The following is a 25,870-nucleotide window of genomic DNA, read 5'->3' as shown; positions in this document are numbered from 1 at the left end:
TATTTTTTAAATGAATGATGAAAAATGTTTTAGTTTGTATAAAAAATCTGAAAATCATTTTTATAACATTTTTTAAAAATGTTATAAAATTATATAGAAATTCTGAAAAATTATCTAAAAAATTCTAACTAAAAGAAAATGTATGTTTCGTCAGAAATGAATAACATCGGAATACAAATTTGTCGAGTTTGTCACGTGGTTGATTACGTAGTTACACATGCGCAAACGTTCCGTTCTGAGATGCTCCGGAGTTCGGACTGTTCGGAGCACTTCAGAGTTCAGAATAATCAGAATTACGCGTGGACCGCGTGGCTGTCGAACAGGTCTCCGGCCTCATCCGTGTGACCGCTGTCGACGTCATTTGTTGTGATGCCCATCGCGCTACGATGTCCCTCCTCATACAGCTCGGTTGCGTGCTATTTGGTGCGTTTTTTCTGGTCCTAGTCGCGCCGCTGGCCGACGGTTTCTCTTACGAGAATCTGCCTGCGGTCGCGATGGACTACAAGGTGCATATCGACGCCGGCAAGGAGGATTGTTACTTCCAATATGTAAATCCAGGCGCGACATTCTACGTCAGCTTCCAGGTACCGTCGACTGGATATCCGTTGAGCGATGAGCCGCGAGTCGTTTTAGAGTGATACAAAATCAGGCATCGGAAGTATCGGAATGCGAATCACTCGGTTAACCATATGGTGTTGCGTGAAGTTGGAGACAACTTTCTCCTAGGAGACGTTTTTCTCCACATGACTCGGACAGGAGCACACAACTTATGAGCGTTTGCTCTGATGGCTCACGGCAGTCACGCATGTTTATAAACTTTACAATTGTATTTTACTGTAAAAAAAAAACAATGATTTTATAGAGTCATATGCACTTAATTGTTTATCAGAATATGTATGTCTATAATTTTCAGTTACATATATATTATAGATTTCCAGTATTATTAGTGTATATTGGAACATGGCTCTTGATGCAAAAGGCAGTATTTGAATAGAAAATAATGGTTTACTGATCTGGACATTCCAAGACATGCATTTAATACTGATGTATTGCAGCCAATTTGCTCCATAAAAGCACTGTTCAATACGTGTTGTGATAAGTCCATTACATCAACATTACATTGATTTAAGAAATTTGTTTTGATTGTAGGTATTGCGTGGTGGAGACGGAAAAGCAGGTTTTGCAGTAAGAAATCCAGAGGGGGTTATAGTTTATCCTTATCAATGGCGTGCAAACGCAGACTATCAGGATCAGTCGTTGAACGGTGGTTATTATAGCGTATGCATTGATAATCAGTTTTCAAGATTTGCTGCAAAATTAGTCAATCTATACATCACAGTGATTAGGTAAGACTCTTGCAATTAATTTGGTAAAAATATATGTGTCAGAAACATGGTAAAATATATACCTATTATTTTCTAATCTTGTTATTTGTTATTTGTTATTAGGTATGATAAATGGCAAAAATATACGCAGGAATTAGAAGAACTGAATCTTTCCGTTGAGAACTTTACGGTATGTATGTCATGTAAGCTTCTCTACAGGTGTTGCAATTATACATATAAAAACAATATTATTATAAATAAATTATATATTAGTAGTATATTATAATATACAGGGTGTTCCAAAATTCGCGAATCAAACTATTATAGCAATAAAGTCTTTGAAAAATTAAGTAAAAAAGTTATTTGTAAATTTTTAATTTAAGCAGTAGTTTTGGAGATATAAGAGTTTAAATTTGGCCAATTATAGATTACAATTAAACGGAAACATGTCCGTGAGTAGTGTTAGTGGTCGCGCACTACACGCGAGTATTAATCTATAATTGGTTAAATTGAAACCTTTATATCTCAAAAACTATTGCTTATAAAATAAAAATTTACAAATAACTTTTTTACTTAATTTCTCGAAGACTTTCTTGCTATGATATTTTGATTTGCGAAAGGACACCCTGTATATTACTAATATATACAGAAAATATATATTTATTTATAAAATATATATTAATATTACATATTATATATTATTATATGTATTGTATCATTATATTATCATTATCTCTCTTTCAGAATACAATTGTGAATGTGGAGAAAAATATTAACGAAATGCTCCATACTCAACACTGGAGCAGAAGCAGAGAGGCGAGAGATTTAAATCTGCTGATGGACAATAATTCTTATGTACAGACGTGGTCAATCGCGCAAGTGGTTGTCATTACGTTGACGACTATGGTCCAAGTGTATTTCGTTAGAAAGTTGTTCGACGTGAAACCATCTGGACATTCCAAGACACGCATTTAATACTAATGTATTGCAGCCAATTTGCTCCATAAAAGTACCGTTCAATACATGTTGTGATAAGCTCATTGCATCAATTAATTAGTATCAGTTTCTAAATAATGGCATAAATTATAACGCATAAGTGACTCGATTGATGCGTTTTTATAATTGCTATTTTGCATGTTTTATTGGTTGATTATATGCCTGTACGTTATTTTTATGCCATGTGTAAATTTATATGCTGATTCTTCAGAGACTGTCTGAATGTTGAAAATATGTGATGAGATACAAGCTGAGATTAGCCTTAATAAATGAATACATAGGTTATATTCATAATTCATTTTTACTTCAAGATCATCTTAAGTAATATTTTAAGATGCTATGATCTGTGATCCGTTTATAATAGCTTAAAACTACTTAAGGCGATCTTAAATATAAAATCGGGCTATAAATACCAGCTATAAACTTCTAATTACGAAAATATAACGGATTCACATTGACAAGATTTACTTTCTATAATCAAAGTTAGTATATTATTTACGTCAGTTAACCACATTGTTTTTGATAATTTTTATAAAGAGTTCTATTTCAGAGAATATTTCCTTTTTATTATCTGTTAATAGTAAAAATCTAATAATATATATAAGTTGAGAGCATCTTTATTACAGAAGACTGTTTTGCAATTTACATTTGTAAAATATGACATGTTCAATGTTCGCTGACTGATTTTTATTCATCTTCGTTTATAACTTTTTAATTTCAGACATTCTCATAGACCAAGTCAGAGATATTTAAAAATAAAGAAATATATGAAATAATGTTTATATTGTATTTGTATAAAAATAATAAATGACGCATACTTTTGTTACAACATTCTCTCTTGTTTTCTTTCTCCACTCCCTTATATACAATATACATGTAAAATATAAAATATATATCATTATCTTTCTTGTATCAGCTTTCTGTAGCTTCAATATACTACAGTAAAAGATTTTACAGAATCGTTTTCCGCTTTGACGAGTAGTATTATATTGGCACATAATAGTTAATCGGAATAAATTCAATACTGAAATATCGTAGAAATCGCGTATAAACAAATAATTTATTAACGATCACAATATCTGAGTGATTCGAGCTCAGATCACATTTTAATTTCGTCAATGAACCCCCTGATTTTGTTTCGCTCTTCTTTGTTGTATCACACTGTTGCTGAGTGCTAAAAGACGATGTCGTTGCTTCAGATTTCGCGCGCGCACGTGTTCCGACGCAACTTCTTTCGTATGATTCGCCGGAAACCATCCTTGCTCGCCGTCCAATAATTTTTCACCGTGATACCAGCCATCTGCCATTTTTCTTAATACGTTTATCACGTCTCCTAGAGAACAGTATTCGATTTTACTGGAATTATGACTTTTTTATTATAAAATATTTTAATAGGAATATAATTAATGTATCATTGAGTAGTGAAAAAAGTTTGTTAAAAAATCATATTTTGTAAAAAAAATATATACATATATGTCTGAATTTTAAATTATTTTTTATTACACGAGCTATAAGTACTTATATTTAATTTGGATATTTATGAAACTTTGGAGAAGATAAATTCTTATTAAGAAAATATTTTTTTTCTTAAAGTCAAAATTGTTCTATTAATCATATCTATTTGATAATACATTTATGGACATAAAAATTATCCTTAAAAAATTATTATGTAAATATACATTATACATATATGTAATGTATTACCTGACTGTAAAGACAGCTCATCAGGTTGATTTGGCGAATATGGATGCTTGGCCATTACTTGCGGACAGTCCCAAGATTCATATAATGTTTCCCCAACTAAACCACGTTTGGGCGGCGAGACAGCCTCCAGCCATCGTTCTCGTTCTGTATTATTTTTGCATGTCAAGACGTATTCTACGTGGCGGCCGCAGTGATTCTCCAGAAAAGTCAGTATCATAGCGTTCCGTCCAGCGAATGGTGATTCATCGGAAGCCGACTCTAGAGCCAGAAGATTCCGTTTGCACGCGTCTATGACGGTGTAGCATTCGTCATGAGCACTGCAAAGTATTTTATTTTAAATTTCGTTCTCAATAATAAGATAATTTATTTAAAAGAAGAAATATTATATATTTCAAAAATTTCATAAATATCGGGACATATAAGATATCTCAAAGGCACATCATCTATAAAATGTCTCTTTGATTTTATAAAATTGTATTTTATAAGACACTTTCAAAATTTTAAAATGTTTTTTTGGACTTCACAACGTCATAATGTTCTCTACATGATAATTATGACAATTTATATGTCTTTAATAATATCTCGTCTACTGGATTGTGTTGTCCTTTGGAAGGACAGAAATCTTTAAACAATGAATAAATTAAATAAAACTAATTCAATTCTCCAAAATAGAAAGTAAAGGGCTTACAACTTTTTTTCATAAAAATTGTATTTATAGTGAAATCAGTTTTAGTAGAAACTTTGATCTACTCAAAATTGTAATGCAATGAAAACAAACGTAATTATGTTAAATGATAACTTACTTAGATTTTAATTTCGTGACTAGAAGATAATCAGTGAGTAGTAGAAGGTAAAGTGGCGTCTTAGTAAATTTCTTTCCAAATGTGAGCTTATATTCAGTATCTGTCTTCGTCGACAATTGCATGACCGATCCACTTCTAACCAATTGCTTGCCTCTCAGTATGATTGGTTTAATTTTCGAGGCATACTCCAGTTTCCTATGATTAAATACATGTAACTTATTCCGCATACAATATATAAAAGAATATAAATTAAGATTTATTAAGAAATAACAGCATACCTTGATAAAGCTTCCATTTCTGCTTCTTGTGCAGCAGCCCGTGCACCTTCGTTACATTCAGCAACGACGTTGCTTAAAGTCGATAAGACCTTTTCCCAAGACATTCTGTCCGAATTTCCCATCGATAATTTAGAAAGAATGGCGTCAGCTAATAAGGGCAGTCTACGCAGAATTATTGGCGTGTAAATAATTTTTATATAAATTTTCGTTTAACATTTACGAAATTTACACAATACGAAATAAATAAACTTTAATGAAATTTGAATTTAATTAAAGTAATTGGTTTGATATTGATTTCGTACACACCTTGTAACACGTTGCATCGGTAGCATTAGGAAGGAATGCAAAGTTAGATTTTGGCACGCTGGCCGCGTCTCTATGCGTTTGATGGCCTCCTTTACACCTTTCCGAGCTCTGCAATAGAATGAGTATAACTATATTATTTCAAACAATATGTATTTATCACTGTCTCTTTTAAAAAATATATTATTTACATTTTCCAAAAAAGTACAAATATAAAAAGCGATTTTATGGCATCGCTAATTATCTTACTTGAGTTCTTTCAGAGTTGTATCAATGCTGACTTGATTCGAGCAGTATGCCACGTACGTGGCCTGACACTTTTCGGCATGCTTCAGTAAGACTTCCGATAAGCCCGGCAACATCGGATCTTCCCTCCACACAGCTTCCAATTCAGCTAGGAACGTTTGCGACGCCGATAATACGCTCGGCACCCCGCCGAACAATTTCTTTCTTTCAATCGACGTTAGAATCTCATTTATTAGTGTATGATTATTGAGGAACTCGTTCTCTAAGACCCGAAGAGAATTTAAGTACGACGCTTCGGAAGTCAAGATCTCAAACTTCGCTTCCTGAATCTTCTTCTCTTCCGGTGTTAACGTCTCTAATATTAAGTATTCTTCTTTTAATTTTTTATGACCAGCTTTTTCATTTTCAATATATTTTACTGTACGAAAAATACTTCTCTAATTAAATATACAGTTTTTTTAACTTACGTAAGAGACCACTGTGTATCACTTGTGGAGTATGACACCAGAGCATTCTTTGCCCTGCTCTAGTAAGATCCGCTGCGGCTGGTTCTGTCTTGCACAGCATATCTTCTACCTACAAATAAAAAATTATATAGCAACGATATGTAAAGTAGCAACAGGTTTCGTTTAATTTTATAAATCGTAAAATAAAGAGATAATTTATGTAATATATAATTAAATCATATATATTATACAATAAAAAAAGAATACAGAAAAATAAAAACAAGAATTAAGATTTTTATTATTTTCTGAAAAAACTATAAATCGTAAAAAGAAAATAAAATTAATAAGAAAACGTTACATTAGTTTTATGAAAAATGTATTAATATATTTCATGTACATACAAAAATTGTCGATAAGAACATCAATTAAAAAAAAATTCCATTCTATATATTGAATAGAGTAAAGATATTCTATTTGGAGAAGTTTTTTGGGGGAATGGTTCGCGTGTTCATAAATTTTAAGCGTAACTAACGTAAGAACATTACCTCCTCGTAGCCTTCGGAATCCGATTCGAAAGCAACACGAGCCACCGCGGCTGCATAAAACTGGTAAAGAGGCTCTTGATCGGCGAGCACGCTGTAATGATCTAAAACAATATTTTGTCAAGGCGGCGGATTCTCATGCGTGAACGAGCGACAGTCAAGCATGCGACGAGCATAGATCGTAAAAATTCTGGCATATGTTAATTAATTAGGAGGAAGTACCATTATTAGAGTTCCGTGAAAGTGTACAAGCGTACTCTTTTTACGCGTTGGTGCAGCGAGTGGCATTCTTTCTTGTTCATGTGGGAATATTCCGAAAACCGTAGAGCAATAACTATTCGGCCTATAAGAATCAGCCTGAATTTAGCCTGGTAGGATCAGGTCTTACAATTAGATGCGCCAATAAAACTCGTTTTCCCTCGCGACTGTTTGTGATGTCTAATTTATTATGTAGAGAAATTTACAACGAATTATTTGTAAATTACTATTGTGCGTTCCTAAAAATCTTCTTAGACTAATGCTTATAATAATGTGCTTCTGATCTAAAGATATTATTATCCACTATATAATTTAATTCACATTATCAGTTTAGTTCAGCGCATCCGTTTTGTAAAATTCAATATCATTCTCGTGCACACTTTGTCGTAAATTAGAAGAGAGAGAGAGAGAGAGAGAGAGAGAGAGAATGATTCGGAAATTGTCGACAATCGAGATCGACTCACCGATGTCGGCGCTGGTCCGCGTTCTCGAGGAATCATCGCTGCCACTTCCCATATACTGACTATTGGTGTAAATCGCCTCCTTGGCGACGCCGTTGTTGTTGTCGCGAATGCCGTCGTTTCCGCTGTTCTCGTCGAGGTAGAAAGTCGGCGGACCAACGACGTTCTTTCGGCTGAAGTGCTTCAGCCGGAAGTTGAAGTACCTTCCGGCATCGCTGTGAGGCTCGTTGACAGATTGCTCCTTATCGTCGAAGCCAGACTCGTCGACGGACGTCCGCCGCCTGATCCTGCCCAGACTGCCCTTGGTGATGCTCCAGGTCCTGCGCAGCATCTTTATCTGTCTGCCCAGAGTCTGAGTTAGACTGACCTCCCTCGGCGGCGGCGGAGTCGGCCTTGTAGGGCATTCCGAATAAGCATCGATCACGCGATCACTACGCGGCTGCCGCGTAATGTCCGTTTCCGTGTCCGAATCGCTGCTGAGGTCATCCGGTTGACAAGAATGCAGACTCTCGTATGTACTGTCGTCGGAAGTGTTGTCTGAATAAAGAGAAAGTCCGATCAGGGAAACTATAAGTTATCGGAGCTGTTACGAAGATGTTATGTTCGCAATCCATTCTTCGCACCATATCTCTGGACGTAATGAGAAAGTGTCTTTTTACGATCGCTTATAGAAAGGATCTTCAAGATATAGATTATATATAGTCTAATGTAACATTTAAATAGCTATTTTACGAATGATTAATGCATAAATGTTGCAAGACTATAAAGCATATTCTCTTTCTTATAATTAGACATGTAAGATGTAAACATATCCTGATGTCGCAAAGAATTAATCATAATTTAATAATAAAGAATAATATTTAAAATTAAAAAATAAAGAATAATAAATAATTTATTCTTTAAATGTCGGACCGTTCCAAGGATGTCGCAAAATCGTATCAAAGCAAATAGAAAAAGATGTCATTTATCGCTTTGTTGATACCTACATGAATTCACGTGTTTCTTAGTCAATAAAATACGAGGAAACGCAAATGGGAATGCAACATCAAACAATATTGATCGAAAATATTTGCGTTTGATAATTGTTTCCAACTCTCATTTTCATGCGTGAGTTAAAATATTCCGCAGATATTTTTGTCTCTTGGAAAAATTTAATATACTTATAGCATTATCCGATAATATTTATAGTTATAAGTAATAAATTTTTCTAAGAAGTCTCTTGCGTGTTCACGTTCTCGTTGAAGCTGTAGAAGCGTGTTTTTTCTTGCTAAGACGTGTATTGTTAGACACATCTTCTAATAATTTATTCCTTAAACATCCTCGGGCTGTTACAAGGATATTCGAAGATTAAAGCCGTATGTAATACATTCACGTGCCTTAGTTAATATAATGCGATTGGAGGAAACTTAAACGTAACATCAGATATCGAAAATTTCCCGCGCGATCGACAATCCTTTTCATCTCTTCGATCGCATTTTCACGTATTATCTAAGGTACCCTGGGCAGGTACCTTCGTGGACGTAACATGATGTCTCCTGGGTGTCCACATCTTCGTCGAGGCTGACGACGCGCAGCTGCACCAGGCCCTGAGTTCTCCGCGGCAGATCGTCGCCCCGGCTCGCCGATTTCCATTCCCCGGCGGTCTTTTGCGCCTCGCTGCCGATAAGGAGTATCGATCCGCCGCCCAGGCTGACGGCCACTTGAAATCATCCGGTTTCAAGGTCAGACTCGCCAGGCCAAGCCAAAGCCGGAGAAATCCGGCGGCACGCGCGCTCTCGCCCACACGCGCTGGACCACGAAAGACGCGGAACGAGGGAACGTCGAGAGGGTACAGGGGATCAACGCGATAGGGACAAACGCACGCGCGAGGTGAGTCAAATATGGCTGTGGACGGCGAAATACGCGATCGGATTCCCCACTGCGATGGAATTTCGTGTCCATCGACGAGGACGACGGCGACGACGACAACTTTCGTTTTACCAAGTCGGCCGGTAATCGACAATTTTATATATAACGCGCGAGCCTATCGAAGAAAATATTGAAATATCTGTTCTCTCGAACGTCTTCGCGAAGATCTCACGGATAAATTAAGATTAACTCGTCATCGTGAATGACGACGAATGCGAATTCGAATCAGCTTTCCGAGAGGGAAAGAGAGTGTGAGTTTACAGCGATCTTCTTTGATCTCTCGGAAGAAAGTAGAAACTCTGACTACTCTCCCGCGCCGTTTCCCCGAGATCGAGAAGTAACTTGCGATCATCCGTCTGTGCTAAAACGAGACTAGAATTTTTATTAATCCATGTCGACATTCGTATCATTTTTAACGGAGCTAGAAATCTAGCTAAAGAAAGTAACATAGGGACAAAACTATATATACGTCGTAGACTTCATTGAACTGACGGAATATAACGCGATTGTGATGAAATTGGAATAAAGATCGATGCGGCAATCGAATTTGCGAAAAGTTCCAAGCTGAGCATAGAGAACAATTAGGAGACGCACGATAGATTAATTGTGATAGTGATCGGTGGCGTGATCGAAGAATCAAGAACGTTTACGAAGGAAATGTGCGACGACTGCGTGGCCATCGATGTTCTCCAGTTTGGAAATCTCGGTTCAAAATTTAGGCAAAATTCGACGCGCGCGAGTAGGACGCGGGCGTGCGCGGGCAAGCGGCGGGCCCCTCTCGTTCTTTTACCTTGCGTGTTGGGTCGTCGGGTCGTCAGCGTCTCTCTCATTTCCACATCTCGTCTCGATGTGCAGCTCGGCAAGTGAGACGAGCTCCGGGGAATGCGAGACGCATCCGCGAGCGATTCGCGCGCGTTTCGCAGACGTTTTCGCGCTGGCGAAGGAAACGAGCCTTCTTCTCCCGCGGGGAACTTCGTCTCTTTCTCTCAGAGTGCGACGATGTGCGATGCGGATCCGGTCGATTTTCGCGCTGCGAGAGAACTCGGCGAGAGAATCGCGAAAGAGAAGCGACCGTACAGCTCGCGGCTCGGCCGTGACTGGCAATGAGAGCGCGCAATTGGCGCTTTCACCTCGCGCGCTGGTTTCTTAAGGGGCTCTCACACAAGGGGATCTCCTTAAGGCGTCTCTCACAAGACGAGAACTTGTTCGAAGGCTGACGTATGCATCGATGATTTAGACCTATGCTCAAACACTTTCAATGGTTTTCTGGGGAGCTTGGAGCACGCACAGCTGTTACTCGATAAATATAGAATAACAATGAAGGTTTCTTTGTTGGGGAGCTATTTAAATTATTTATATTATTAATATTAAATTTCTCTTATGCATATAAATATTATCAGTAAATACACGTATTTATATATCACAAAATATTATACTTTTTGTGAGTAGTATAGAAATAAAAATTTAAATCTAAGAATGACATAGAGTCACTGCACCAGTCGCTGAACAATCACCAGCAATTAAATGACTAAGAAAAATATTAAAATAATAAAACTACAGAATAATAAATTGTAAATTAATTGATAATTTTTAAATTTATTTTTCATACAGATTTGATTAAAACATTATTTTTTATTTAAACATGTAATAATATTAAGTAAAGCTGGAAAATACGTACATACATATTTTCCAGTTTTACTTAATATTATTACATGTTTAAATAAAAAATGTTTCAATCAAATCTGTATGAAAATTAGATTTAAAAAATATTAATCAATTTACAATTTATTATTCTGTAGTCTTATTATTTTAATATTTTTCTTAAATAGTCATTTACTAGTGATTATTCAACGACTGGTGCAGTGACCCTAATATTTTTTAAAGAATTCAAAAAAATTTTTTTATATTTTGCGGCAAATATTATTGCAAAATAGATTATTGTCTTTGCAATCTAATAATAATTTTTGCATCTTATTAAACACAAACCTCTCTCATAAACAAAACAATCTTTATAAATATTTTTTTTAGGAATGTGGCAGTTTTTCAAGATTTTCAATCGAGTAAGAGATACTATCGGTATATATTTTTAGAGAAATGTACTTTATGTTCCATTAATTATTGGATATAATAATCAAAGAATTCATAGACAAAACTAAAGTAATTTGTAATATTGACAATTTCATTCCTAATGATAATCTAGATAAAGAATAATAGTTTTATCAATATTATGTGTCAGATTGACAGAGTGTCTGTGCCAAATTGATTCAGTCGTGTGAAGACCTCTTTAATTAAAGACTGGTGCCTGCTCTTGACGAAATAAGTACACTATCAAGCAGTTTACACTGTGTTTCGTGAGAAACCTCATCAGGCATTTCCGTGAAGAATAATAAAATCTTATTTTTCGTAGAAATCTCAATTGACGAAAGTTCACTGTCCGTAAAAATTTTCTTATAGAAAATTTGACACCGATTTACGGTGTCAAATATATTCAGCCGATCATTAGGCAAGTATTAATTGCATTAAATAACTCCTTTTTTTCCTGAAGTACAGTTAATGCATGATAGACGATGCAGTATCAGGCATGCAGGAAGATTTTCATTATCGTGCGCATCGAGCGTGCAGTGAGAAGCGAGCTTACGATGAAGTCGATCGTTAATACATATTCGAGGCAATGACCGTGCAAAATGAAATCGTTTTTTTTCCATAAAACGGGACATTCGAAACCGTTTTCAGTTTCTTGCCTCAGCCAGCGCGAGCCAGTCGTAAGAGTAATATTCATCAAATGTATATTCTCTCTGTCATTGCTTCGTTTTCGCGCATCACGTACTTTATCCGTCGTGAACCTTGAATTAATAGTCGATTCCTTGTATAGCTGGTTAGCTTATGTATCAATCTCGCGCACAAGCAAGTGCGCGTTTAAGCCGTCCTTCAATTCTTGCGCGCAAAATTACCGTTTCTCGCTTCACACATCTCGCATTAGTTCTCTCTCGCGAATAAAACACATTTCGCATTACGACGGACAGCTTACGACATCCTCGCCTGTCGAAGCAACAACGGCCCATATGGCGGTCGCATGTGCGAGGAGAGAGAGAAAAAAAGAGGCAATTACGCACGCATGTGCGCGCGTGTTACGTGATTACGCCCGTCGGTCGTCACAGAAACACGTGTGACGAACAAGCAACTTTTACCTGAATCGCTATATACGCGACTGTGCGATCATCCTTACTGATATCACGGTACAATGCATCGTGCGAGATACCGTATACCGTCGTCCTCGCGAAATTGAATTAGCGTCTTCGGGCGCGGTATTTTTTTATTCACAAATCCACTCGTCATTCTATTTTCTAGCTAGATTTAATTAAATCGAAACTCTTATCTGATAGTTATACAACACGTTACTATTAGAAAATACCGACGCTTTCCAGATGACCGCATTAATATAAAAATGATGTTTGTGAATTAATTAGCGTGAGATATGAGTTAGGATAAGTTTGAAGCGGTGAAAATCTATGCATATCTTAACGTAGTTATTTTGAAATATACTATGAAATTTGTATGAATTATATACATTTTTGTTTTCGGTAATGACAATACAATAAGTAATCTATAGACATTGCAACAAGATTTTTTTTAAAATTGTTAATATTATTATTTTCTAAAATAGCTGATGAAAGTTATTTTTTGAAGACTCTTTGAAAATTGTTCCATTTATATTAAATCGAGAGTATGAGAAATAAGAGATTATATATAAATATAAAATTCTTCTTCTTTAAAAGAGAGTATGAGAAATAAGAGATTATATATAAATATAAAATTCTGTACAATTGAATAATTAAACTTCAAAATCAGGTATTACAAATTGTTGAATTCTCTTCAACTTTTCAACTTTTCAAATTTTTTCAACTAAATATCAAATGAAATAAAAAAAAATTTTTTTAAATATCTGACTCTTAACGAAAGTACCTATCTTGAGATGATTAATGATAATTAAAATATATACAGAAAGAAATATATAAAGAAAGTAGAAAAAACATAAACGAGTAGCAGATAATAAATAATACAACAGCAATAATGCAATAGTAAGTAATGCATAATGCAATATTGAAGAGTTAATGCTTGTTGTCTTTTTAAATTTTCTCATTGCCATTTAAATTTAAGAATAATGCAGTTATTTTTATGTAAAGTTGTAGAGAATGTAGAGCAATTTAAAAATTTTATCTGCAGCTAAAAAAGTACTAACACAACAGTTAAAAAAATAATTTTGTTATAATTTCTATGAATTACATTCTGTATTTTTTTATTGCCAAAGTAGTAATGATACGTAATTGCCATGGCCTAATTCCGTTGGCTAAAATTTCCCTGCGCTATTTTTCAGTTTACCCAGCTTTCGCAGGATGATTGCAGCTCGATGTCACAATCATTGTTGTCCGCGGTAGGTCATTCTCGGTGACGTGTTTGGCTCGTGTTCCTCGCGCGCGCGCAGCAGCTGCGTATTCCGATCACGCGGTGATGTGCAGCGGAACTCGGAATTAATGGAGAGTAGGTGCTTTGTCGTGGCGTGGCACCTCGACCTCTCGCGGCCTTGTCTTTCAATTACGTTAAAGGTGATACCGGCGCGCGGCGGTATCCACGTCGAGTCAATTACACCGCCCACCGTCCTTCGGATACGACGTTCGTCGCGAGCAAACACGACTGTGGATTACCGCGCCTTGCTCACTCGCTATACTTGTTGCCTCGTTGCACAAAGTCGCAGAACCGCGTTCGCGGCCGTGACACTGTTGAGATACATATATGTAATATCATATCTTGTTGTATATATACTATAATTCTCGTCGCAAAACTCGTTCGGCGCGAAGTCGTTCCTGGTATGTTTAATTCCTGCGAACGATGCCAATTCGGGCTTGGGAATCCCGAAGACGCGGCAAACGCTCGCTCGGTCAACGTCTTGCGTTATTGGAAAATCGGTACTGTACGTCATTAGTACTTTCTCAGGTTTAATTACGGACTTGCGTACTAAACCTGCCGGAACACACACAAATACACGTTTCCAGAAAGTAAAAGTCTCACGTCTGATCTATAGCATCGCAATTTGCAAATGCGCTTCTCGCATATAATCGATATAAATAGAATCTTGAGAGGAAACACTTTGATTATTGTATTATTTCATTTGCGCAAGAATAATTCCTATCAATAACAATATTTTCCATATCAAGCGATTGATATCCTGCGAAGGAATAAATTGGAAAGTATCAGAAGGAATTTGCGATTGGAGATCGTTATCAGATTTGCAGAATCAATTTGTTGTATACATTTTTTATATACACTTTCAACAATACGGATTTCGAGTTTTAAGTTGTAGCGTTAAATTTGCTTCTCATTCATTTCTAATAATAGGATCTTGATAACAGTTCCACCAGTTTCTCGGTAGTAAGTCATCAATATACTTATTTCTTGTCATACCTTTATTATCTCAATAAGGAGATAATAATCTTGATAATAGCGGTTCGCCTTTTATTCAAGTATTATACGAATACGAATGTTTACGGATGAGGTACTTGGTTTTTTTTGCCGAGAAGTTACTGTGTGCGAATGATAAAAAGCTTGGGCAAGTCTCGTCACGTGTGCGACGTTCAGGAAGACTACATCATCGGGCGATGTCGAAAGTACGAATTGTCGAAACAGTTTGAGGAACGCAACCACCTATAGTCATTGAAAAGTCACTGGGTAGTTCCGTGATGCGAGCGCCTTAATACGTAATACGTTTATAAATGTCGACATTGTCGAGAGACGATAGCTATACAGTTTGACAGCTAATAACAGTCTATTTTAGCGGCGCGGCGTGTCTATTTTTACCGTCTGCCATCAGACTGCCGGCAGACAAGTGTCTTGCAAGTGACACTACTATAGATAAGTAATCTCCCATCGAAATCACTTGTGTGTGTGTACATATACATATATATATATATATATATATATATATATATATTATATCAATAATTTAAGTTTCAATAAATAAATAGAACACGATGCATAACAAAAAAAAGTTGCATCGTTACAGTGCATCTTATGCAATAAGGTAGGATAAAGAGAGTGAAATCATTTTTTACGTTTTCCCGCAAACGTCACCCGACATCCTTCGCAACGGTGCAGGACCTATTTTATGTACGTGCAGCGCTGCGTAATTTTAAATGAGCGCATAGTGCAATTGCGACGTTCCTTTCTGGTAGAACAAGTCTCACGCGAAAATCTTTATACGTTGACGCGAGTCACGCACTCACGTACGCGCAATTTGCGGAACGCCAGCAGTATTGTAGTGGGATGCCTTCAAGGAGAGACACCCGTGTATTCTTAGCGGCATTACGTGCATTACTTTTATGGCACGCGCGCCGTTTACTCGCTTGACGGTAAAATTTTCTTCTCCGGTACTCACCGTCGATCGCGGTATCGTGGGTCATCCGTGTCGTCTTGATGCTCTTGCGAGATCTCCTGGATCGTTGTTTCCTGACGTTCCGCGACCACCGTTGAGCGAGCTTCTTCTTGCCCGACGCGATTTGCCCTTCGGTCTCTTTTTCACTGAAATTTCAAGTTTACATGTAGGTATTCGCTGCAACAATCATACTGGCAATGAATCTATATTGTTATAACGGTATTCAATAGCCCGGCTCTTATTGTGTCTTAGTCAACGCTATAATTAGGTATGATAACGTTGCATTAATCATATTGAACGCTTGTTCATCCCCGGGTGGAATGCAATGATAACGATATTTAACATGATGTTTCCTTTTTAATCGCGTCGCGCTATCATGGTGCTATCTCGGTGGCGATGTTCTCCGTATTGTGTTTTCGAAACACTTGCGTCGAACGATTCGCCACGTGTGTATATTAACCTCGCGGGGCTAATAATGATTAATCGCCTTCGGCCGAGGTGAAGGCAATTAGCCACGCTGTTTTCAATTCCGCTCCGTTATCGCTGTAATGAAGCGGCGGAAAAAAATGTGTGTGTACCTTCGAAGCGACTCTTATCGCGCGCGCGCGCGCCGAGCGAATTCCTCTCGCGACCGACGACGGTCTACTTGCTTGGCGCGTTACTCAGACAGAGAAAACCAGACAGCCTGCTTTTTAAAGACACGCCTCATTTGCGTATTCATGCTGTAATCGTGATTCGGACATCGCACTTGGCCGGTGTCGTTAATGGTTTTCGAAATTAAACGTCGCGACGTTTCTTTCGCGAGCGCGGGGTCGTCTTTTGTCTCTTGTGAAAAATGAAATATCGTTCGCGCGAGATCTTTGTTACCCCACCTTCGCGAATATCCCGTGGAGTTTTTCCCACTGTTCTCTCATTCCCACGCTTACCACGGATCATTGGTCTGACAAGGGCAGCGCGAGGCCTCTTCCAGGTCCTCCCACTCGGATTCCTTGCCGTTCATCGAGGTCAGTCCTAAGACCGAGCCGGGTGCGGAGCCGGCGTAAAGGCTATTGACACGCTCCTCGCCGGGCGGCAGCCCGACGTCGTCATACACACCCAACTCGTCCCGCTCCTCCTCGCTCAGATGACTTTCGCAGTCCACGCTGGAATATTCATTGTTCGTCGCCGAGAAATACTGATCGTCGTTCGTTGCCGCTGAAGTGAAACGCGGCGGCGTCGTATCCACCGCGCGAATCTTGGACGTCGTTTGCAATTCCACGGACGGCTCCTTATTGCACGATGCCTCGTCGCTAGCTTCCGGAATCAGGTAATCACTCTCGTCGACGGCTTTCGAACTGTCTTGCTTGAAGCTGGGCGGCATCACATCGTCGTATATCTCCTCGCAATCGGTGACGTCAACGGACACCTCGGGATAAGCGGTCGGCGGACCCACGTCATCATAGTCGGATTCCTGATAACAGATTCATCATGCATTCTTTTTTGTAATTTGAAGACCTAAATGATTTACGTTGAATTTGCACGAAAGGATGCGCGCGTCGACTGTACGGCGTCATTAATTTTTAACGACGGAAAAACAACGGGCGCGTGCGCGTATGGTCCCGAAAGCGAAATTTGAGAACTGAATCGAATTACGCATCGTTCGTGATACCCTATTTCCGCAACTAATTTGCAAGCGCGCAGGTATCGCGCGATGCAAATCGATTATTCGACATTCCGTTTCACCTTCGGTTGCCAATTTAACGCACCACGCGATTTAGCAATCGCGTGAAAGCCAAGCTCGCGCGTCGAAGTTTGTGCATATTGTTTCGCACGGAAATGCACAATAATATTAATGACTATACAATTAAGCGCTGAAGCTCTTTTTCGATAAATTATTTGAATTACTTTTCAAACCCATTTCAGATATTTTCTCAACTCTACTATTCTTATAGTAATTTTGTACGTAAATGTAATGTCTTAATTTCAATTGCTCCGTCTAACAAAATTAAAATTCTTCTTCGATGCAAAAATCATCGAAAGTGGCGGGCAAATTTATTGCTTCGAAATGCTCACGTGCCGCTTCGTTATTCACACAGGATTACGTTAATTTGCAGCAATTAATTTCCATTCTGTCTGTTTGCGATAACGGAATTTCCGCGCATGCGATAATTCCTACCACTTGAGCGACGAAGTTCGACGGTCCGACATCGTCGTATCCCTCGCTGTCGGTGTCCTCCTTTTCCCTTGGGGCATGGCACGTAGCGTTCTCGACGAGCTTGTCATTTGGAAAAGTTGTCCTCGCTCCGTGATTGCTCCACAGAAAGCTGCAGTTGGCCCGTGGCGGCGCCGCAGGGGAAGATTCGTAGACCGGCTCGTAGGTCTCTTCTTCCGGCGAATCGGCCTGATTCCCAGTCGTGATTTTCACCATCATCTGGTCGGACTCCAAAACTTTCGCCTGTGAGTCCCTCGAGAAGTCGCTCTGTATCTCCGCGTAGTTCGTTCGGTCGCTCTTATCTGCAAGAGAATCCGTCGTCAGAGTCTGACCTCGCTTGATATCGCTGTACATAGCCAGAAAAGCTACTTTGTGTGAACAGAGAGATAATGCTCTCGTATTTTATACAAAGTGTTTCAAAACACGTGGGCGTAACACTTTAGGAATTGAATTGATGGTATAAGAGAATAAAGAGAATAAAGGTTTGCATAAATGTTTGTACTATTTAATCTGATTTCCGAGTTACAGTCAGTTTTGTATTTCAATAATTCAAAATTATGTTGCAAACTGAATAGTTTAACCGATTTCATTCATTGTCAGCTATTTACTGTCAATACTTTATATCACACTGATCATTTTTTTCTAAACACTTTCATAATATCTATGAATCATTTTGTAACGAGAATTATTGATACATAAAATTGTCTACTTGTAACTTAGAAACAAAGTCAAATAGGTTAGTCAAAGACAAACATTTATTCAAACTTTTTATTATTCTTATATCTTCAATTCTCTCTCACTTCTGAAGTTAAGCCTATATGTTTTGAAACAGCCTCTTTATCTGTTTTCTTTTTTTAGAATCACGCTCTTTACGAATTTCATCGATGTCTATCAGATTATTGATATATTTCGATATATTTAAGCTCGATTAAAGAGCGCGATTTTAAATTGGATCTAAATTTTTCCTTTTAACAGAAATGTTAAAATTATATAAAATTATAAGAAGAATATAATTATATACCTATATATTTCATAAGTTATTTCATTATTAATTACATTTTTAACAAAAAAATGTACAAAAAGTTAATTTCCGAATTGTAATTTTTTTGGATACTGAATACAATTCTGTTTAAAAAATTGTTGTGTGATCTCAGAATTTTGAGAAATTTGCAATTAAAGAAGGACTATTTTAGTATATCGTAATAATAATATGTGACATGTTAAGGAAGTTTTATTGCAATTAAAATTAAGTATGGTTAAAGCCTTCCCTTACAAAAAAATCAGTTGTATTGATTGTATGATTAAAATGATATTTATAATTAATATAGGATTGCATCATTTTTGATCGAATAGTTATCATAGCTTTTTTTCACGTGATACTTTTTATCGTAGAAGTTTTCTTGTGAACATATGTGAAAATAATAGATATATATTTTAATATAACAGTTATAGTAATTTTATAGAATTTTTTGGATTATTATTGATAATTAAGGGGTTACACCACCTTTGAAGTTTTAGAACGGTACCTAAAGTTTGGGATTTTTTTGTGAGTAAATGGATAACTTTATTTAAAATCTGTTTAGAGGACATTATTGTACATATATAAGAAACTAAAAAAATATTTTTTTATTTTTCTTATGTCCAAAATGACGGTGCACTGGCCTACACTTGCAAAATCCCTTTTTTTATCGGTGTATAGGATTCCAAATACACGGTTTGATTTTGAACAAAACACAAAGAATTTTAATTATCTATATATTAAAGATTAAAGAGGTACGTAGGGATTTTTCAAAATATTGATTTTTCTCAAAATGGCAGCTATTTTAAGAAAAACTTGTTGGCGAAAAATACATATTTTTCGTAAAATAGCTGCCATTTTGAGAAAAATCAATATTTTAAAAAACCTCTACGTATATCTGTAGTTTTTAATATATAGATATTGAACATTCTTTGTATTTTGTTTAAGGTCAAACTGTGTGCCTGCAATCTTGTACCAATTTCAAAATTTAGAAAAAAGGCATTTGACAAGTAGGCCATCAGTGTGCCACCATTTTGAACATTAAACAAAAAAAAAATATTTTTTTTACTTTATTATATGTACAACAATGTTCTTAAAGTAAGTTTTTAATAAAGTTATCTGTTTACCCAGAAAAAAATCTCAAACTTAGGTATCATTTTAAGGCCTCCAGGGTGGTGTAACCCCTTAATATCTTTAAACGTAGTATTAAAATCTTTAAATAAGAATAAAACAATTATATGAAATAATATTATTAATATTATTCTTCCATGATTTTCTTTATTTTTAATATTTTTATAATAACTGGTAATTTTATTATTGAAATTAGAATTGTCATGTTATGCGTTTGCTTAGCGCTTTCATTTATTCGATTCGACGGTATATATGTATAATAGATTCAAAGGCACAATTGCGCACTTGAGCAAGGAGATTATTTGCATAAATTCTTTCACGATTATCGAACTCGACAAAGAAATCTGATGTGTCAAGAGAACGTACCCGTGACGTTTTCAACGGCAGATTGATTTTGCCCGGATTGCCTGGAAATTACGTCGTCCACGGGAGACATTCTTGCGGTGTCCTTGGGCTGCTCGATGTTTTTATTCTTGCGTCGCTCGTCCTTTCTAACAAGTAGAGGTAACGTAGCGCATATCTGCTGATGAGTAATCACGATTTGCTCCAGATCCAATCCGAGGGGGTTCCGAACCAGGCTCGTAGCGGACGCCACGTGGACGAAGTTCGTGGGCGATGAGATGATTACACTCCTTAACTCGTCTCTCGATAGGCTTCTGGTCTTGGCGTATGAGTCCGAGATGCTCGGGGAGGATGCTGTTTGCAACGATCTCAGGGAACTTAGTGAGCTGCTGAGGGTGTGTTTCTTTTTCAGTTTCTTCTTCTTCTTCTTCTTCGGCTGCTTCACTAGATGCCTCGGTACGTAGTGCAGCACGTTTCTGGTGAAGCGCCTCTTCTTATTCTTGTGCCATACGTCGTTCTCGTCGCTCGTGATCGATTCCGCGTCCTGCTTCGAGTATTCCACGAAAGAGTTGTCGTACGTAGCCTCTCTTGTTGCTAGATCATTTACGGACTGCGATTTCGCGACTGTCCTCGAAGGAATCGGAGAATCTTTCTCGATCTTGTAAATTTGTGCGATGGATTCGGAAACTATCTTGTCCGGGACTTCCAGGTCGTGTGTGGACGCCTTGTATTCTGTTATACTAATCCTTTCGTAGTCGCTAGATGCGTTAGAGTCTCTTCTTTCGACTGAGCATTTTTCTTTCTCACATTGATTAGCAGTAAGACTGGCATCATCGCCGAGAGAATTCGTCTCCGTTTGTATATGTGTTGAATCATCGCCATTGTTGCTTCGAAAGTCCTTAATGTGAGATTCTTCTTTCGTGGATGGCCTTGTAGAAAATGGACTTTCTACAGTATTTTCTACGACGCCTGTCGCATTTATTGGTGCCTGAATTTCCTTTCTGAGAGTATTCTCAATATTGCATTCGGTTCCAGAATCTAGTATTCTCGTGGCACGAGTCGTCGACTGGTTCTCCGTCTTCGTGGAAGAGAAGACCAGGCACTTGGAGTAACTTTTCCACTGATGACTCGCTCCGGATTTCACCTAATGACGAAACGGGCGTAATTAAACGGACGACTAATTGAATCGGTCGTTGCAAGTGTCATAAGAGAGAAAGCTTTTAAAAAGTTAGGAAAAATTTTATTTTACAGTAGGTAATAAGTAAAATATTTAAATATAATTCTTACGCTACTAACTGAATTTTTAATATGTATTTTTAAAATATGATAATATTTCTCTAAAACGTTAATTATTTCAATTAAGTAACATGTTTTCTATAAAGATCGATTATATTGGATGCTGCTTGTATGATGAGATTAATATCACAAAGATGAAATTAATCTTTTTATAACACAAATTATTCCTTTCCTACTAACAATTTAATTTGATTTTTCCCTCAAGAAACTATTGTTCATTATTAGTATTATTACATATGTAAAAAAATATCCAACTTTGATAATAAAAAGTTGGAATAGTTTTTTTTGTGGAAATATATTTGCAGAAAAATGTTAAGATATACAATATATTATAATCACAGAATTCTAGAATTCAGAATAAAAATTAAATTTTTATATCTTTCAAATAAAAATCGAGTTTCTTGTAACGAACGAAGAGTAATTTTTCGTAATAAAATATTTTATTTTATTGTGAAAAAGGTGTGACATTCTTTGTGACTAAGGTGGAATTTCGCGGTTTTACTCGGAGGGCAATACGTGCGTCGATTGTAAGCCGTGACTTTTACCTGTCGGTCGCATTCCGTACTATCATCAAACTAATGGAATGTCGGCGATACAAGGAAATCGGAGTTGTATGCTCCGCAATAAAATCGTACCGTGCGATAAAAATCGCTCGATGTCACTTCAGAAAAGTTTCTATTTAGACGCGAATTAAGTTTTCGAATGAGATTGCGCTTCTTTGCCTAACGGTGTCGCAAAAATGTGTATAGTGAAAGATCGAGGTGCTCCATCTGTGATTCTTATCCGACGTGGTAAGCTAACGTCGTAGAGCTAACAAGCCACTCCTCCGGCTATTAGCATCCTTTTGCTCGTGTATCCGCATATGCGTATTTCGTGCGTATTCTCACATAAGAGTACATAAGAGAAAACTTATTTAGTTTCTTCCCTCACAGCCACATAAGCTCTTTTTTAAATACCCGGTTTTAAATATCCGGGTTATGCGTGACTAATCGTGATAGAGTTTCTTTGGACTTTCAAGAATTTGGAAAAATCTATCTCTTATTCGAATCCTATATTAAATTATATAAATTGCAATAACAATGACAGCTTTACAAAATAATTTTTTTTAACTTCATAATAATTAAATTTTTAAGATATTTAAAAACAATTTTATAAAATCATTTTAGGCTTAAAAAACTCTTTTATCTAAAATCTTTTCTCATTATCTTATTATTTTATTAAATATTTTCGCAATAAAACATAAATATTCATATTCAAAATTTTTAACCATTTATACTAAACATGTTTATATTAAATACTAATATTGTATTGAAAGTCTGTTTTGTAAATTAAGATTAATAAATTCCGTAAAGTTTCAAATGTTTATAAAATTTACAGGTTTTCGGATTTTTTTTAAGAATGATATCTGCATTTCAAGGTTTTCCAATAAAAATAAATACTTAATATCTACATACAATATTGACGTACCTTGTAAGACGGTCGTTTAATTGAAGTTTTTCCATTGACAAGCTTCTTTTCTTTTTTGTCCGGCTTATCTACGATATTGTCGCTCTCCACGGGAAGCAACTGTAGAGGCAATCTCGTCTGTTTTAAGGCTAAGCTATCGAGAGTGGCATAAACGACCTTGTCAGAGATTAGGGTAGCCTTGCCGCTTCCGTGTAGGAAACTCCGATTGGCAGTGGGTGAAGGGCTCATTTCGTCCCTTTTTTAAAGGCTCGAACAGTTGCGATTCACTCTAGTCCCATGGCAACATCACTTCACACAATGTTCAATGTTCTTATTCTTATTCATGCTTCTCTTTTCCAATTTGAAATCTTGATAAAAGATTTCCGATTGCAATACTTTTACACTGTTTTTCGCATTTTTAGTTTATCTTTCATTATAATTTGAATCTTCAAGATCTAAGGAGAAATAGAATTTTATTTTATTTCATACTAATTCTTTTTACAATGACATTTCATACTATTCTTCAATCTATATCATTTTTGTCTATATCATCTATCTCTTTATATTTTTGTCACTATTTATTGTCTTTATCTTAAAGAACTTTTGATATTATTTAAAGATGCAGGCCCATTGTTTTCTCTAATTTTTTTATTTTTAAAGAATATTAATTCTATTTCTCTCTCTCTTTCCTGTTTATATTTTTTATTATAATGTATAAATCAAGGAAGTTTTAAAACATTTTATATATTTTTTTTATATTTTCTGCAATTTCTCAATTTTTATATTTTATATTATTAGTCTCAATTCAATCTAACTCAAAATGTGCTTTATACAGATTATACTGTTTTATTCGCATGCAGATATTGATGAATTCGCGTTTTCATGCGCATTATTACATGTTCCCGGATTGTAGCACAATAGTAATCACGGAAATCAAAAGTGCAGGAAGAAGAATCATCGTCGCAAATCGCAATCTGGCACGAAGAGGATGTAAAGAACCGCAAACGTTCAAACGTTTTCCGCGAAAACGCTGATAAGCCGCATTCATGTGTGTACTCTTATCACGGGTATCGCGCGTGCATGTTATTGTTGATCGCGATGTTGTTATTGGCAGTCACAGTGGTTATTTATTACGCAATGGATGTAATAACTATTTTATTGTTACATAATTCAAATTCAGACGTATGTAAATTTTGTAGAATTTATCGTTTTTGCTACAATAACGATATAATTCAAAAATTGTCATTTTTTTTCTAGTTACTTGCAAAAAAGAACGGAAACATGAAGAAAAAAAGAAAAAAGTATTTTAAAACACATTTTTTTCTCTACAATCACTTATTAGATCAAAATTGCATTTAAAAATTATAAATATCACAAAATTTTAATTATAATAAAACATTTAGACTAATTTTTTTGTTTTTTGAATTGTGCTGTTGCTGTAACAAATGATGATTAATATGTTGAATATTTACCAAAACTTGTATAACTGATATAATTATTTACTTTTTATAAAATTAGGAAATTACGAATCAAGCGGATGAGTAATTGATGAATAAGCTTATTGCATTTTCTATTAATTGTCACAGGAATCAAGAATTGTTATTCGTTATTGTCAGATTGTCTTTGTTTTTTTTTACAATCTAATCAGCAATTATCTGTTATTAGAGGAAAAGCAATCCATTTTTATTGATCTATCGAATAAATTTAGACTAAACATATCTTATAGACTAATTTTAGATTTTTTTGCATTAGATTTCATTTCTCTAAGAAATGACTATACTGATTGTTTTTAACCGAATGTACAGATTTTATATTGTTATTCTAGCACACTTAGTTGTTAAACAGATTATTTTTTTAGTTTTTTCAATTATGAAACTGATTTCTGCTTTTATTCTCGACTAAGTAGGTTAATTGAAGCCGTTCAGTAACTGTGACGATGCAATAAAATTCCAGTAAGCGATAGTTATCAATTTTTTTTAATTTTATGATAATCATTACAAAGTTCAATAATTATAATAACGATTGGTTGCGCGCGATGGATATGTACAAAACATTAACAAATAAAATGGATAAATACTTGATGCATGGCATCGATATGAAATTAAAATGTTCAAATTATATTAATATCTTGATTAAAATTTTTTGAAGTGTAAACAATAAGATAACAATTACAATTTTTTTGTTTAATGAAAGATTCAAGGTATCCTTTCGCTTTAAACTCACGTAGTATCAATATTGCAAATGTGAGGACGAGCTCGGCGACGGCACACCGTACGTTTTGCACAAAACAGCTGCGCGACAGCCGCGGTTATTGCCATGCCGTTCCTTATTAACTCGTCAGTCGCGTCACGTCGCGCGAAACTCGTCGCTTTGCGAAAAGGACGACGGGATCGCGACGCGCGGTACACGGTACTCTCGTTCCGCTTGATTTCTCGCCGAAGCCTCGCGCACCGTCTTCTCGCCGCGACCTCCTCGAAGAATCGCGGATCCGTTATGAGCAAGGAATTCGTATCTCGCGCACACTCGTACTCTCCGCCAAGCGCGTCGCACGTGCACTCGCCCGACAACGAGCGCGACGCAACGCGACGAAACGAAACGTACGATCGCGCGGCACGACGCGAACTGATCATACGACGACAACGACGATCCGACGAGCCAGCGCCTGACTCGATCGATCGCCGATGATCGAGCGGTTGCGCGTGTGCGCGACACAAATCACGCGGCCGTACTCGCGCCGGATTTTCGGAGC

At 36.5% G+C, this 25,870-nt stretch overlaps 2 protein-coding genes across 4 annotated transcripts; one reads left to right on the top strand and one right to left on the bottom strand.

The window, feature by feature from the left end:
* Positions 1-243: 243 nt before the first annotated feature.
* On the top strand, positions 244-3,152 carry LOC105449557 (transmembrane emp24 domain-containing protein 5-like). The gene is made up of 4 exons (XM_011688820.1): positions 244-584; positions 1,150-1,346; positions 1,449-1,515; positions 2,070-3,152. The coding sequence occupies exons 1-4, from the start codon at positions 387-389 to the stop codon at positions 2,298-2,300; spliced, it is 693 nt and encodes a 230-aa protein (XP_011687122.1). The 5' UTR covers positions 244-386; the 3' UTR covers positions 2,301-3,152.
* LOC105449558 lies at positions 3,140-25,870 on the bottom strand. Of its 3 annotated transcripts, none has more exons than XM_011688822.1 (15): positions 25,294-25,870; positions 23,143-23,576; positions 20,404-21,523; positions 17,853-18,190; positions 16,624-17,147; positions 15,701-15,843; positions 7,366-7,899; positions 6,647-6,747; positions 6,123-6,231; positions 5,659-6,010; positions 5,413-5,520; positions 5,107-5,268; positions 4,829-5,023; positions 4,026-4,342; positions 3,140-3,654 (listed from the first exon to the last, which is right to left on the bottom strand). In XM_011688822.1, exons 2-15 carry the CDS (start codon positions 23,368-23,370, stop codon positions 3,437-3,439), a joined length of 4,449 nt encoding a protein of 1,482 aa, XP_011687124.1. In that variant the 5' UTR covers positions 23,371-23,576; positions 25,294-25,870; the 3' UTR covers positions 3,140-3,436. The 3 variants fall into 3 exon arrangements, with proteins under 3 accessions (XP_011687124.1, XP_011687123.1, XP_011687125.1); XM_011688821.1 differs by having other exon boundaries at positions 25,345-25,870; XM_011688823.1 differs by having other exon boundaries at positions 23,143-23,489; positions 25,345-25,870.

This window comes from Wasmannia auropunctata, unplaced genomic scaffold (genome assembly GCF_000956235.1).
Source record: "Wasmannia auropunctata unplaced genomic scaffold, wasmannia.A_1.0 LD336074.1, whole genome shotgun sequence".
NCBI classification, from domain to species: Eukaryota; Metazoa; Arthropoda; class Insecta; order Hymenoptera; family Formicidae; genus Wasmannia; species Wasmannia auropunctata.
This window is presented reverse-complemented; position numbering and strand designations above follow the sequence as displayed.

Excerpts from the sequence above, each read along its gene's own strand:
- LOC105449557 (XM_011688820.1), top strand. The coding sequence starts at position 387 with ATGTCCCTCCTCATACAGCTCGGTTGCGTGCTATTTGGTGCGTTTTTT. Across the intron at positions 585-1,149 it reads CATTCTACGTCAGCTTCCAG|GTATTGCGTGGTGGAGACGG; the intron begins GTACCGTCGACT and ends TTTTGATTGTAG. Across the intron at positions 1,347-1,448 it reads CTATACATCACAGTGATTAG|GTATGATAAATGGCAAAAAT; the intron begins GTAAGACTCTTG and ends ATTTGTTATTAG.
- LOC105449558 (XM_011688822.1), bottom strand. The coding sequence starts at position 23,370 with ATGAGCCCTTCACCCACTGCCAATCGGAGTTTCCTACACGGAAGCGGC. Across the intron at positions 17,148-17,852 it reads CGAACTTCGTCGCTCAAGTG|GAATCCGACTATGATGACGT; the intron begins GTAGGAATTATC and ends ATCTGTTATCAG. Across the intron at positions 15,844-16,623 it reads TGTCAGACCAATGATCCGTG|TGAAAAAGAGACCGAAGGGC; the intron begins GTAAGCGTGGGA and ends TTGAAATTTCAG.